Source organism: Emydura macquarii, unplaced genomic scaffold (genome assembly GCF_026122565.2).
Source record: "Emydura macquarii macquarii isolate MOO-44397 ecotype Brisbane River unplaced genomic scaffold, CSIRO-AGI_Emac_v2 contig_2768, whole genome shotgun sequence".
NCBI lineage: Eukaryota > Metazoa > Chordata > Testudines > Chelidae > Emydura > Emydura macquarii.
In genome coordinates, this window is record NW_027132905.1 from 5,159,999 (window position 1) to 5,175,404 (window position 15,406).

Genomic DNA, 15,406 nt, shown 5'->3' on the forward strand with positions numbered 1-15,406 from the left:
AAGGAAGGGTTCTAGCCCTTTAAGTGAGCTCTCCTACAAAGCTAGTTTGTGTGGTGGTGTAGATTCCAATTCACTTACCCCTAGCACCACTAGAGCTGGGACAATGCAGGTAGTAGAGGGCCTTTATAATGGTACAGCATCTCACTTCACATTCAGTGACAGCAGGAGCTTCATAACTAAATCCCATCCTTCAGTGTCCTCTGCCTGCCTCAGAAGGTAGTCTAGAAACTGGCTCTTCTGGACTGGTGGTGCACTTAGAGAGGTCTGCATCTTGGTTGAGCAAAAACCACCTGCTAAGTGGAAAGTATTCTAGCTGCTTGAAACATTAGGGGCTGATGTCAGACCTTACTGTTGTGGCCCAAGGAACTCTCAGCTTCCTATTGAACTGTGGCATAACTTACAGGAAACTCATTTGCTATGGCCGTCCTCCCCTCCAAGCAGTGAGTCAGCTGCATCACCTCCCCCCAGCTTGTTCTCTGACCAACCTCAAGCTTGCATGATGTGTAAACATTCTGAACAACACATACATGAAACTCATCAGGGCAAGAATTGGCATATCACCAACAGGGAATGTAATTGGGGGGCTCTTCCTCTAAGAGGCAGATCCAGTAGTCTTTAGACCTTAGGTGGGATGGCTTGGTTTTGTAACCTGACCCATCTACCACTGTCTCCTGCATCATACCCTCAGTCTTTCCCTCTTGCACCCACTACAGGCTCTCTCCTTCCTGGTTATCTTCACCCCACTAATTCCCCAACTACCTGTTACTTCCCCATTCTCCTACTAGCACAGCTAGGTTCTAGATCCACATCTCACCTGATGGCTGGACCACCTTCCACCCATCTGACCATTCCTCCCTTCTGCTGGTTCAAATACCTGCTTTAAAAAAAAACAAAAACTTTTCATCTCTCCAATTCCTGGTGCTAAGAGCTGGATCCCTTTATGTGATAGTGGCTCTATGCAGGGAGATGGGGTGGTAGTGATAGAGCTGGGGTGGCACAGGCTGACTGTCAAGTGCTGCTGCCGGGGTTCAGGTGGATTTGTAGTTCGCCTGTCCCACCATGGCTACAGTTCTTAGCACACTAGTGTGAGAGCGAGCATCCTTCTTATTGACATGAGCTGGGAAGCACACCTGCCTAATAGTGCAGGCAAAGCCGTGAGACATCTATCCTCCTGCTACCCCGTCTAGAGAAAACCATAGGAGGAATGCTGGGCTCCTTTCCTGCTGCTTTCAACTCCCGTTTGAGCAGCACTGCAGTCAACTCTTGTCCCCACCAGCCTGTTTTCAGCTACCATCCACCCACCTCTGTGTCATCTTCGCTTTCAACTCCTTACATGACTGAATGCTGCACATTTTCTCACCTGTCTTCAACCCTCCCACTCACCAAGAGGATCAGTCACTCAGTTTGCCTTCAGCAAGCTTTGATCTATGGTCATTCAGCATCACCCATGACCCCTTCCATCATCCCATAATTTCTAATCCATCATTAATTGGTCTGTTCTCAGTCCTCTCCCTTCCTTTCATTGATATGGCTGACTTCATCTTTCACTCCTGTCAGCCCTGCTGACTTGCTCACTCCATGTTCACTTCCTCTGGGGCTGCTGTCATCCTGCAGTATAGGATGGGATTTTTTGCCAGATACTTTGCCTTCCTCCATTACGTTTCTCTCCATTCTTTCATCTTAACTTTGTCCACTGAATCCCAAGCCTGAAATCCCAGCCATCTTTTTGCCACTTTTCACTCACTCCTTAAACCCTGCATTTCTCAATGATTTTTTCAAGTGAATGACAAAATACGTGACCCAAGGCTTTCTCTCAAATGTCTTTCCGCTCTATCCTACATGTAAACATTTCTGTGACTTCTGCTTGGCTGAGTGGCCCCCTCCCAACCCATTTCCTGCTTGCCCTTATGCCCACTCTCATCCCCTCTTCTCACAGTACATGTAACCCCCCCACACAATACCTTTGACCCCACTTGCCTTTCAAATTACCACCCCCCATCTCCTTTCATCTCTAAGCTCATTGAATGCATTGTCTACAATCAAGCCAGTGTCTCTCCATTCTATTTTAAACCCTCTCCAGTTCAGCTTCCATCCCTTGTTCTCAATCAAAATTGATTTTGCCCACATCTAATGACCACTTCCTACCCAAAGCACAGAACCAGTACTCCATCCTTATTCTCCCTGATCTGCCAGTCACCTCTGACAGTTGACCACAGCGCCTCTTCTTGAAATCTTGTCTTCCTTTGGTTTCTGTAACTGTTCTCTCCTGGTTCTCCATCAATTTTCTTCAGAAGATCCTCCCCTCTGTAACTTCCTGGGGGCATTTCATAGGGCTCTGTCCTTGTTTTCCTTCTCTTCACCCTTTCAACCTTTATCTCTGGGTGGAACATATTCAGCTGCCATCTCTATGCTAACAACTCAGAGCTCTCTCTACTCCAGTTGTTACCTTCTGTCTGAACTAATGTCTTGGGCTGTCTAACAGCTCAAGCTTAACATGGCTAAAACAGCTGCTTAATCCTCTTCCCCCCTCCAAAGCCCTTTTTCTCAATCACTGTAGACACCATCCTGCATGTCACTGAGGCCCATAATTTGGTTCTTTCACTCAGACATCTCTAAGATACAGCCTTTTTGCAGCCCAGGTCTCCTTCAGGTCTGAACTGCTCTGCTCTCTGCAGTTCATGGGGGGGGCTCAGTGTTTTGGCATCGCACAGTCTAGTCTTTGCCATGGCTTGCTGCCATATTCGCTGCCTCTGCAGCAGTAGACAACGGGTTTCTTTTGCTGCTTCCCTTAGCATCCTCCTGCTCAATTTTTGGGCAGCAGGGAGGATGGTCCTGCCTCAGCATTCCTCCTCCTCCCTTGATTGGTTAACCCCTTGGGGGTTTAACCCTCCCTGACCATCTACTGCAGCAGCTCCCTGTTGTCTCTTCTGCCCCATACAGGCATGGCAGAGCAGTCAAGCAAGCACTGGAACAAATGTAAATGGTACTTTGTGTTAGCCAGCTTCCCACCCAGCTCACCAGACAGCAAGTTATGTCCTGCCTGCCTCTAACTTCCTGTCCCAAGGTCCATTAGATCCCAGGGCTGGGAGTCAAAAATGGACCAGGAATTCTGCTGCAGAGCAATGAGATGCCCCAAAAGCAAGCACCACTTCACTCAGGAGGAAAGTCCTAGGGGACCATGCAGAAGAAAGAGGAAAGGACTTGTGGGGGCTACTAGTCATTCCTTTAAGTGTTAAAGTGGATCCTGAGTGCCCTGGAGAAACAAGCCAGGCTTTTAATCAGCCCCCATCCCTCCCAAGCCAAGCAGGAGGGCTGTGTCTGACAAGTTTTTCCTTTCCATGGGTAATGGGACCTGGAGGGGGAGGATTTTGAAGTCATCTGATTCTTTCTCCACTACTGAGGAAGGTGAGCATCTGGTTCTCAACCCTTCTCCCCTCAAAATCCTCCATGAGGCAGCAATACCCCTCACTCCTCCTTTAAGGAAGTGATTAGGGATGGAACAAGCCTGAAAAGGGCAAGCATCTTAACAAGAGTGACCTCAGCCTCTAACAACACTCAAGAACCAAATTGCTCAGGGGTGAGACAACAAAGGTTGAGGCCAGTCACAGAAAGCTGGAGGCTACTCTCAAAAAGAGCTTTGAAGCATCCTCCACCACCCTCAGGTTCGCTGGCAGTAGCTCCCTACTTTGCAGGAGCATCACTTTCCTGGCTGGAGGATCTCAAAATCCATAAGGACAGAAATTACCTTGACTTGGGCTCCATTATTAAAAAAAAAAAAAAAAAGTCCTAGCAACAGCAGCTATAGCTCTTATTAGTCAATCTCAAAGTATTTTTCAAAGGCGGTAGACAAACCACCTTCCTCATCTAAAGCAGTGGCTCCCAACCTTTCCAGATTATTGTACCCCTTTCAGGAGTCTGATTTGTCTCTCGTACCCCAAGTTTTACCTCACTTAAAAATTACTTGCTTACGAAACCACACAAAAATACAAGTGTCACAGCACACTATTACTGCAACATTGCTTATATTTACCATTTAATTATAAAATAAATAGGAATATAAATATTGTACTTTCATTTCATTGTATAGAGCACTATAAAGTCAGTGTTTATATGAAATTTTAGATTGTACTACCATCACTAGTACTTTTTACATAGCCTGTTGTAAAACTAGGCAAATATCTAGATGTTGATATATCCCTAGGGGTATATGTACTCCTGGTTGAGACCCACTGTCTATTTTATCAATTCTAGCAGTCCATCCTATTGAAGCAACATTACTCTTAAGCAGATGCTATTTTTCAGCTTTGAACTTATTTTGTACTGGAAAAGTAAAAGTGTGTGTATTTATAGACACAGCTTCAAAGTAGCTCTGAGAACGTTGTTAGTGAGTAAACTGCTAAAGGCAGTGAAACTGGTATAAAACAGGCATCACCCATTACATTCTCTTTTCTACCCATCCCCACAAGACATGTCCTTTATGCACCCAAATTCAAAACAGTGATTGGTTTATCAGTTACCCATAAAGCAATTACCTCATCTGGAATACTGTGTGCAATTCTGGCTCCCATCTTTAAGAGATGAACTGAAACTGGAACAGGTGCAGAGAAGGGCTACCAGGATGATCCAAGGAATAGAAAACCTACCTTATGAGAGGAGACTTAAAGAGCCTGGCTTGTTTAGCGTAACAAAAAGAAGGCTGAGGGGATACGATTGCTCTCTATAAATATATCAGAGGGATAAATGCCAGGGAAGGAAAGGAGTTATTTAAGTTAAGTACCAACATGGACACAAAAACACATTGATATAAACTGGCTAATTAGATGCACGTTTCTAACCATCAGAGGAGTGAAGTTCTGGAATAGCCTTCCAAGGGGAACAGTGGGGGCAAAAAACCTAACTCGCTTCAAGACTGAGCTTGGTAAGTTTATGGAGGCGATGGTATAATGAGACACCACACAAAATGAAAAAGTGAAGAAACTGAAACGATACAAAATAGTAATTGCATTTTGTGGAGGGTGTTTCAAGTTTCTATGAACGGAGACACTGTTTTTCCCAGAATGTCAGGATGTTTTTTCTACGTATACGTTTTCTTGCTTCTTTGCTCTTGGTTTGCATTGTTTTTTATACTCACTGTACTTCAGTTCCACCACACTGAGTTACTTTAAAAGTAATTTCTTGCTTTATATTGTCTACAAACTAGGAGCAGCATTTTGATTTGTGATATGAAAAACATCTTCCAAAGATTACATGCTTGATTTTACTCATTGCTATTTATTTTCAGGAAAAAATGGAACAGTGTTAAGACTAAATATCTTATTTTCATAGTTTAACAAAGACTTTATTGCATAATCACTATTGTATTCATAAGTGCTTAAGAAACAAATATAGTCTATCTGCTATTTTTACTTTGAAGTATATCGTGAAGGCACATTAATTTATACACTTTCATTCTAAAGCTTTTTTCATAGACACAAACTGTAGAAGGTTGACAGTTTTTCCATGTTAGACTTACTTTGACCACATACAAAACTGTACAAAACAGCATAATATAATCTGGAGTATATTAAAAGTGAATAATTACAGTAGAACCATGAGGTTACAGTGTGCAGAAAAAAACCCAGTAATTTTTTTAAAGAAATCAGTCAGATGTACAAATGTCAAGTACAAAGTTTCAAATACAAAGAAAATAGCTTTTTATAAAATTCAGAAAAATGTGAGTTTGGACCTCAAATTTTCAGCATGTTGAGGACATTTTAAATTATATGACCTTTTCTATTATTTTTGTTTTCTCCTACTTGATTTCATTATGAAATATTATATTAGCAAAACATTAGCTTTCATAATTCATATAAATACCATTGTATCTTTTAAATTATATGCATTTACTTGACCTGTTCTAGACTGGAAAGTGTTGAAGACTAAAGAGTTATTTTCTTCTGCACAGGGGGTACTGGAAATCAGAGTTTAAAAAAAAAAAAAAAAATCATGGCTCCTTCTCCAAGCGTAGAATGGTCCTCTTGAAACCAATGAAGCATTAGGAGGCATTAGATGAACATCTCTGAAGCAGTAAAGTGTGACACGTATCACAAACACGCACAGGTTTAGGGTAGGATGGCAGTGCAAGTTCATTGCTGGAACAAGTGTTGCAAAAGATGTCACCACAGTTTCTACAGTGATGCTGCAAGATAGTTTGAAACAGAATTAGGGTTGAGAAAGCACAAAACTGTAAAGTTTAACCTTTAACTACAGCAGGCTGTTAGGAAATTGCAATCAGCTCCATGTGCCTGTTGGCACCATCCACTGTTTCCTGCTTCTGAGCCTGCCCCCTCCCCACATCAGGACCCACTCCCTTCCATATAAGGAGGACTGTACAGAATTCAGTTTGGAGACTGTCGTCACAGCTGGTTAGACAGAAGGGGGTCATTGTGCATCTTGAGATTTATTCTTTCAGGAGACTAAAAACTGCCTTTTAGCACTTCTAGCTATTGCTGCTTAGAAAAGGGAAACCACGATGGGAATTGGACCCAAGTTTCTCAAGGGCAATGCAAAGCACTACCACAAAGCTACACATTCCTACTATCAAGCAACATCCTCGTGGAGAGAGCACTCAAAGCTCAGGTTCAATCTAAATCACAGTTTTCAGAAACAATCAGCTTTCTAACATTTTTAAAGAACTTGTTCTCCCCTCTCCTCTCATGCTAAAGGAATAGTGTTACTTAAAGTCAAGTCAGTTTTCTCTGCCTAGTGATGTGTGACAAGATCTGGAATAGAGACTATAAAATACTTCTGGCACTAGCAAAATCCACTGTGATGCATTAAAAGGGAGATCACATGCCAGCAAGTTACCATTCTTTCATTTATTGCTCTTTAAAAAAAAAAAAAGGGGGGGGGGGAATTCTTCATAGTTATCCACTGAACACCGCTACCTTTCTTCTTGATATGGAGAACTCCTTCTCACATTGTTTACAGTGGGTTGCTTCATCATCTTTTAGCCAGGTATGACCCTAAAACAAAAACCAATCACAGATGCAAGAAAGATCCATTCAGTTAGGAATTACTTGGCAAAAGGATTTGAAGTTGAAGGTGATTTGGGTTGCAACACTTGGAATTTCCCAGAATCATATCAAAAAACATTTCACTCAATTTTGAGGGAGTTGCATGTATGAGGGCACTTAAGATGAAATCTGTACATTTTATGAAAATGTAAATTATACATTACCTTTAGTGCTTTATTTACTTCTTTAATATCTTCCATCTTCAGTTTGGATCTGGAAAAGATAAATTAAGAAATTAATTCTCATTTTAACATGAGATGAAGACTATTTATAGAAAAAATGCAGCAGAGTTTAGCTGGAACTAAGGGAAGGGAAATAACATCCCAATACCACAACCCTTACTTGTGCAAAGAGTACCACTGACGTGAATGGATGGACACACATGCACCAACTGCAGGATCAAACCCAAACTTTTGCATATACTTTCTCCATACTCATCTACTGTTTCCTTATATTCACACTTCCGATTTATGTAACTGGCTGGTTTTTAACTGCTGCAATGTTATGAATTAGTTTGAAAATCCAACCTCATTTAGTTCTTAAGTTACTGGAACTTACTGGCTGAGATGCAGTCCCATTTCTTGTAGAGCTTGTTCCTGTTCTTCACAGATCTTCTCTAACTGCTGCTTCTCATCGTGCAATTTTCGCAGCTCCTATAATTAAATACTAAATACTCTGAACAAGAACATGAATGCTGAGCATCTTCACCCCAGTGTGAAGAATTAGAGGGTTTTTTTTATTTTGCAGTTTTATTTACTTATTTTTTTAACTTGACCTTATGTAATCTGGGTCCTAGACAATCAATGCAATACTGGGGAAATTATGATGTATTAACTTCTCTGCAGAGCTAGAAACCTATTCTTGGAATTTAGGATCTTGCTTTTACTGTGTTTATGTTAATAATCAGTTCACATCTAAATGGTACCCAATTTATGCATTGCAGATAATTATGGACAAATTTTTATATAAGGGAGGTGAAGAGATTTTTTTCAGGCCTCTGCAATCTCTGAGTATAGCTAGCATATGTGGCAAAAATCAACCAATTGACCAAGGGTGCAAGTATTATTCAGTCAATATGCAGTGTACACACCTCTTATTATTTATACTGCCGAAGAGCCAGTTATATAACCGGATCCCATTGTGCCAGACACTGTACAAACACAGAACAAAGAGACTGACTCTGCCCCAAGGGGCTTACAATCTATGTAATGTATACTTTGTTCCTCCAGCACTTAAAATAAATACAACAAATGCCAAATGCACATACGGGGAGTGGGTTACCACAAGTGTAAGAGTCATTTTAATTTCAAGAATGATGATTTTTAGAAAGTGATTTTTAAGAAGCATAGCGGATTTGAAAATCTGTAGAATTAGTCTACTCATTTTAGTTAAGTTTTAAACATTCGCCACTGAAACCTTGGGTTATAATATCTATTCACCTTTCCTTTGTAATATGCTGTTTTGTAAGTGTTCCCAAGCTCCTCCCCTTTGCATTTTCTTGCACAAAGTTGGTTGAATTGTTGGCCCTTTCCCTGTAACCACTTTCACAAGAGGGTAAAGGGGGGGGGAAGTCTGTAGGGGAAAAAAAACCTAACTACTGAAATGAAGGTTGGAAATACTTGCATAGCTTCTGTTGACTTTACATGCTAATCACTCATGCTCCCAAAGCACTTACCTTTTTCAACCCTTCCATTTGTTGCAGTTCTGTTTTTAGCAGACTAGTAGTATCCTTCTCCTGATGTAGCTCTCGTTGCAAAGATTGTCTCTGTTCTTTTTCAAACTTTAAATCCTTCTCCAGAATTGAGCTGTTAAAAATAACTTTGGTTCTAACAAAGGCTGTTTTCATAGAGAGTTTTAGGGAAAAGAAAGACAGGGGCAGTTGTCCAACCAAGGGCAAAACTGGAAACATTGCAAGGGGAAGAGACATGTCTTGGAAGTGCAGAGTCTAAAAATTACGTTAAACCATCTTTTCCTTTGGTCACAGCAAGAAGGGGGAGCCAAGACAATGGGTTGGAGGCAGTGCTTAATTTGTAATCAAAGAGGTGCTGGAGCTCAGGAATTTTTTTTATTTAATAACTGACAAGCCTAGGGGGGCCAGGGCTATGAACTGCTTAGCCTAGAGGTGTTGGGGCTCAGCCTTGGTACAAATTAAGCACTGAATGGAGGGGTTGCAAAGTTTTTATTCAGTTATGTGTGTATTTGACTGCTTATGTATAAATAATAATTGAACACACAAACTATTACAATTGAGAGTATAACCCCACCAGTGACATCCTAGAAAGACTTCTTAGATAAACATCAGCAGCACAGTGGTGTATGCGTTTGGTATTAAATTCCAGACCCTTTTAATGCAGTAAAAGGTTGTTTCTTTGAGCACTGACACTAAAAGTGAATCAGAGCAGGTTTGAGAAGGGGATGAGTTCTGGGGAGGAGCATGATAGTGTCCCATAAATCTTCCAACTTACAAACAAACAAAAACTCAAACAATTATTATGATTATGGAGGACTAAAGGCACCCTTACAGCAGGGAATAAATCTCCCCTCAGAAACCACTTGCCATCCAGCTGGAGATCAGAATTAAGAAGAAGTGTATTGCTAGATTAGTATCCCTCTAATAACCCATTCTTAGGGCTCATTCAGGGATAGAATGTTGACGATTAGAAACAAAATCTTCAATCCTAGTGAAGGATGGATGTCAGGTGGTTTACTGCAATTCTGAAGACGTGGAGCCATATCTTCACTCCCTCCTAAATCCCATTTGTGCCACTCCAGCAGCACAAAAGGGACTTAAAGCTGCTTTGAAGTGGCAGGTGAGAATTCCCTTATGCAAGGAAACTCATCTGGTATAGAATGCTGGGGTGCGTGGAGGTCTCCACGGAAGCTGGTATTCACTGGCATAAATTAGAGCAGCTTGAGATGACTGGTAAACCTTTGGATACTGTTTAAACTAGTGGTCTCGGTCCAAATAGATGAAGAAGGTACTTTTACTATTGCTATCATACATCTTTTAAAAAAAAAGAAGTTATGCTAATACATTTCAGAAAACATTTTCTGACTTATGATCACTCAAGTAAGTGCTCAGTCTGTCAAGGCAGACAGATTAGAAAAATGAAGAGACTTCTAAGAACGAAAGGTATGTGAAAAGCCTATGATTTGATCCAAAATTTGATCCAACTTTCCTTGCAGACTTGATAGTTTATTTAGCAAATAGCATTTGTTGGGACACTGAGCCCTTATGCTCAAACACCCGAAGTTCTCACTATCACAGAAACCTCCATTAAGTGCATTATAATATGAATATTTGTTGAACCAGCCTGGACACTCAAAAGTGTCACGTATCCTTTCCCATTCTTTTGTCTGAATGTTGTCCATTAAGACTGTAAGCCTTTTGGGTCAGGCGCTTGTCTAATTTTATGTCTGCAGAGGACCTAGCACATTCCCAGATGCTAAATAAGTTAATCATTCATAACCTTTTATTATTAAAAGGCAAAGCATGCAAGTTTAATTCATCTATTAATAAAGCATTCATTCACCATCTTACCTGTGTATGTACATAAAGTTAAAGATTGCAAATAATTTACCATCCAGAAAGAGCTCGTTATCTATCACTCTTTAGCACCAGCAGAGGAGAAACACAAATCTTAAAAAAAAAAACACCTTTCTACTTTTTTCTTTATATTAAGTATTACACAATTTAAAAAAAAAAAAAAAAAAAGTACCATTGATTGTCCAGCTTGGAGATTTGTTGCTGCAGAGTCTCAATTCTGCCACCCAACTCTAGCTTCATCTTGTTATTTTTTTCTTCTGCTACTTGCCTAGCCTGTTCTGCATGCCGTAATCTAAAGCAAAATAAAGCATGCAATGCATTTATTATAATCAATACACAAAAATATTACTGAAATACACAGAATACTTTCTTTTAAAAATTTCTATTGCATCTATTTTTCTATATTGGTACAACTGAGAACTTGAATGCACAGAAATAGAACATTTAAAAAAAGCAAAAATTTCTGTGCAAGCCATAACTCAGCCATACAGGATGTATGCCTTAACTCAGAATATAATTATATGTGCAGTGTGCTGTGATGTTGGCCAGATCCATGTGTAGCCGGGGAGGGCCGGAGGAGGGGCGGAAATGTGCACAAAGGGGAGCTTGGAGGGAGAGCCTGAACCTGTGCAGGAGATGAAGGCATGGTGTGGGTGGCTGGAGGCTGTGCCGGGTTTGGGGGCGGGTGGGAAGGAAGTGGAGAGGCAAAATTTAGCAATCCGTGCTTTGCAAGGTGGGGAGAAGTGGATCTGTGTTGGGGAACCACAGAGAACACCCAATCACACTTGTCCTTATCATCTAGTTTCCCTACCATCCTGCCTCCCTGCTCAGGTCCATCAGAATAGTCTCATTATCCATTGCTGCCTCCATTGTGGCCCTTGTCACAGACTGTCTCAGCTTCGTTGTAATGACTAGAGCTAGGGAGGAAGCCTATGAGAAGAGGAGCATGCTGTGGACAGTGACAGACCTGTCAACTTCTCTTAACGTATGGTTACATCAAATAAGAAGAGTAACTGATCAAGGTTTATATTTCTATTTCCAGGATATGGTGGTCATATGGACGTGCATGAAGATAAAAAACAAATAATACACGGAGGGCCAGATTTCAAGGCAGTGTGATTTTAAAAGTGTTGTCTAGAAGAGTAATCAAGTATTTTTTGCAATAGAATAGAATAGAAAATGCATGGATCACATGAACATTAACTGTGGTAAATGTGGAGACTGAAGTGTGCAATGGAGGGATCTTAGTCCTGTTTTAGATGAAAAGCTCAACACTGTCTTAACTATGCAGTCACTACCAAGGCTTCTATCATATGTACCAATAATGGAAATTCATCCAATATTCTTTTTCCAGCATTGCATTTTTGAGAGTTTGTAAATATTACCTCTCTTCCATTTGTTTCATAGTAGACATCATCTGATTTGTTTTTCCTTCAAAAGAAGATATTGTTTCTTTTTTCTGTTGTAGTGAGCTTTCTGAATTCTGTAGGGAGAAATTAGATAAAGAATAATTTATGACAGCCAGCACCAACATCAAAGACCCCCTACTAAACATACAGTCCAGTCCTCAGGAATCTCTCTCATGCTGCATCATCAAAGCAACAATTTTGAAGGCGTGGTCGAGGTGCTGAGAAGCCTCCTCCTTTTCCAGTCATTACTACCATCTTCGACATTCCATCAGTTTGGCAACCGCCTAGCTCCATTCTTCCCATCTTGGAGACTCATCATTTCAGACAAGTGGCTCTTAGAGATGATCAGGGAAGGATACTCCATCCCTTTCCTACCTATCCTGCCCCATCACTCCGCTTCCCCATCCCTCTTCAGGGACCCCTCTCATAAGTCCATTCTAAGGGGAGAAATAGAACACCTTCTGCAACTGGGAGCCATAGAACATGGGAAAGGGTTTCTACTCCCACTATTTTCGGGGAGGAGGGTGGAAGTGGGGAGAGGTCATGTCACAGAAGTGGAGAGTCAGAAGCGTCAAAGACCAACAGGTCTGCCAGGCATTTGAAGTCTTGTGGAGGGGGAAGAAGCATCATTCGTGCTTGTGTGAGACATGGTGCCGTGGAAAGGGTGTATGACCCCAACCTGTTGGTACGGGGCATTGGAGGCTTGGCCAGTGCCGACGGTTCAGCTGGTGCAGAGGATTTGCCCGAAGGCATTGACTTGGCCGGTGCCAACTATTTTGACGGTGTCAAGGTCTCACTCGGTGCCAGAAATGGTCCCAGTACCATAGCTCTTGAAGGCGGCTTGTCTCGGTTCCCAGAACTGGGAAACGGTGCACTGGGCTGTAAATCTGCCCCGTTAGAGTCTTTAGACCATTTCTTTGAGCCAGTACCAGAGGTACTCAGATGAGCCCTGGAGTTAAGTCTCCCGTCAGATGACGCTGAAGCAACAGACCTTGCCAGAATGTGAGGAGGAAGCCCGTTTCTTGTCATCCGAACAAGCAAGGGATGATTTTCTCTTGAGGGGACATGGAGAGTGAGATTCGGCTGACAACCTGGCAGAGCATGAGGGCGTCTCTGGGGAAGAGTTGGGGCCCAGGTCTGATACCGGTCATAGCACCTTTCTCCATGAGGAGAAGTTTCAGTCTAATGTCCTAGTCCTTTCTGGCCCTAGGTATCAGGCCGAAGCAGTGGTAACACTTTTGTGGGACATGTCCCTCCACGAAATAGTGGATACACTGCAGATGTCCGTCCGTTACCAGGAAGTCAGCCCCACAAGAAACTTGCCTCTTAAACCTGGGGGAAGCCAGGCATAAGGGTGAAGGAAAAGGTTTCCCTGTAGGGAAGGGTGAGAAATGGGGGAAAAACAGAAACTTAAGCTATGAAATAACTGTAAATATAGAGACAAATTAAAAAAATTTTTTTTTGATAGACAAAAGGAGAAGACAACAAAATAAACTAATTACACTAAGGTATCAGGTAAGGCACTATCTACTGTGGGAATAGAAGGGGGCTCTGCTGCAGTTTCCATTCCAGAACAAAGGCAGCAGAGAAGGAACTGGGGGCGGTCGGACTGCACAGCACTATATATACGTCCCGTGCACAGCGTGAGAGGGGAGGTGCCCATGTGCACTCTAACGGGCACTGATGATGAAGATCTCTGATCCCAGGTACAGGGAGCGCTGCTGCACCCCAAGTGGCGCATCCATAGGGATATCACTCGAAGAAGAACCAAAGTTTAGTGCTTGAGAAAGAAAATCAATGATATTTTGAAAAATGTGATGCTGTCAGATGAAAACTGAAAAGGGCAAGATGTACTAAATGGTGTTCTCTCTTTGGATGCACTAGAGAGGGAGTAATGACAAAAAGGTCAGGGAGTTGGCATACTTGGGGTTCATAAGATCAGTTAACTGAAGGCAGAGGAAATAACCATGGAGGATTTGGAATATTATATGGTGGGGAGGAAAGGAAGATGACAGTAGTTAAAGGGACATAGTAGGAGATAAGGAGGGTAAGGGGCTACATATCTACTGTTGGCCCACCTTTTTTAAAAAAGAAGCTAAGAAAAGGAAAGGACTTATTCAAGTATCTTGAGTCAGTGTTTGATTTTAATTATATCACTAGCACCAGTTGGACTAGCACTGAAGAAGTTAAAAAGCGAAAGAGGAACACCCCCATTTCCCCTTTGAGAGCCAGCAGCCACACACCATATCTCAAATCTGTGTTAAGGGAGAAGTGAAAAAACGCAAGCAACACAGTTTTTAAAGGGCTACTTGGGCAGGATGAGAAAACCCATGGGCTATTACTTGGACTGTGGTATTTCAACAGAAGATACATGGGAGCAGGTGGGCTGGTCTTTTAAGTCAAAATTCAACACAATCCAAAGCTTCTCTTTTTAGAAATAAACACTCAGAGGAAAGGAAGTAATCAGGTTGGATGAACATGGAAGATAAATTTAAGAGATCAGTGATGGCGCTTAAAGAAAAAGGAAGTGAAGATGCACATGTAGAAACTGAGATAGTCAGGGCAAGCAAGGGCAAATATCAGACCGGAACAGGAAGATGCATATGTAATACTGATAGTCAAAGTATATGAAGAGATGGTGAAAATATAGGCACAATTAAGAATGAAATGAACAAGTGAACAAACTAAAAAGTACTTCACTAGTGTAACTAGAGCTTACTTAACGTTAGACTGTGTGAAAATACTCATTTGCACCTGCAAGTTTTTGTTGGCTAATTTACACTTCTATAGAACATTTCATTCTAGTATCTTCAATTGCTTTACAGACATCAAGGAATCTTTATAATACTCCTGCAGGAGATTACGATTATATCCATTTTGAGGAAACAGGAAGTAAATGACTTATCTAGTATCACACAGCAAGTCAGTGAGAAAGTAGGGAACAGAAACTAGGAGATTCTATTTTTCCACCCTGCAGAATGCAAGTAACACCCATCACCAGTTTGATCTTATGGCCCCATCTGCTCCAAGGGATAAATTTTCAAAGACTAACATCTAAGTAGTCGAGTGGCTAGTCCAATAGGCAGGACTCCTGGGACCCTATTCTCCACCTGTACAAGAAATTGATTTTTTCAGTGCACTCCCTTGAGGGTACAAATGGTATTCCAAAAGCAGTTTCAAGGGAATTTATATAATAATTTACAACAAAACCTAGTCAACCTACAATAGAGAGGCATGACATCTGGTAAGAGAAAGCTGTGGAAGGAAAGGTTAAAGACAGGTGTCAGAGGACTTCTCAGAAGATTATTGAACACCCCCCCCACACACACACACACACGAGTTTGCAACAAAGATCATGTGTATGATTACCAAATAACAAGACAACATTTTGGTTC

At 41.6% G+C, this 15,406-nt stretch overlaps 1 protein-coding gene across 4 annotated transcripts in view; it reads right to left on the reverse strand.

Annotated features, from left to right (window-relative positions):
• Window positions 1-5,251: 5,251 nt before the first annotated feature.
• RUFY1 (RUN and FYVE domain containing 1) overlaps window positions 5,252-15,406 on the reverse strand; it is a 39,581-nt gene continuing 29,426 nt past the window's right edge. For all 4 annotated transcript variants that reach the window (XM_067566240.1, XM_067566239.1, XM_067566241.1 and 1 more), the window contains exons 12-18: window positions 11,988-12,085; window positions 10,775-10,894; window positions 8,731-8,860; window positions 7,614-7,708; window positions 7,220-7,268; window positions 6,927-7,004; window positions 5,252-6,178 (exon numbers count right to left, since the gene is read on the reverse strand). In XM_067566240.1, the coding sequence (XP_067422341.1) occupies window positions 6,035-6,178; window positions 6,927-7,004; window positions 7,220-7,268; window positions 7,614-7,708; window positions 8,731-8,860; window positions 10,775-10,894; window positions 11,988-12,085 (714 nt within the window). In that variant the 3' untranslated portion in view covers window positions 5,252-6,034. The remainder of the gene's footprint in view (window positions 6,179-6,926; window positions 7,005-7,219; window positions 7,269-7,613; window positions 7,709-8,730; window positions 8,861-10,774; window positions 10,895-11,987; window positions 12,086-15,406) is intronic.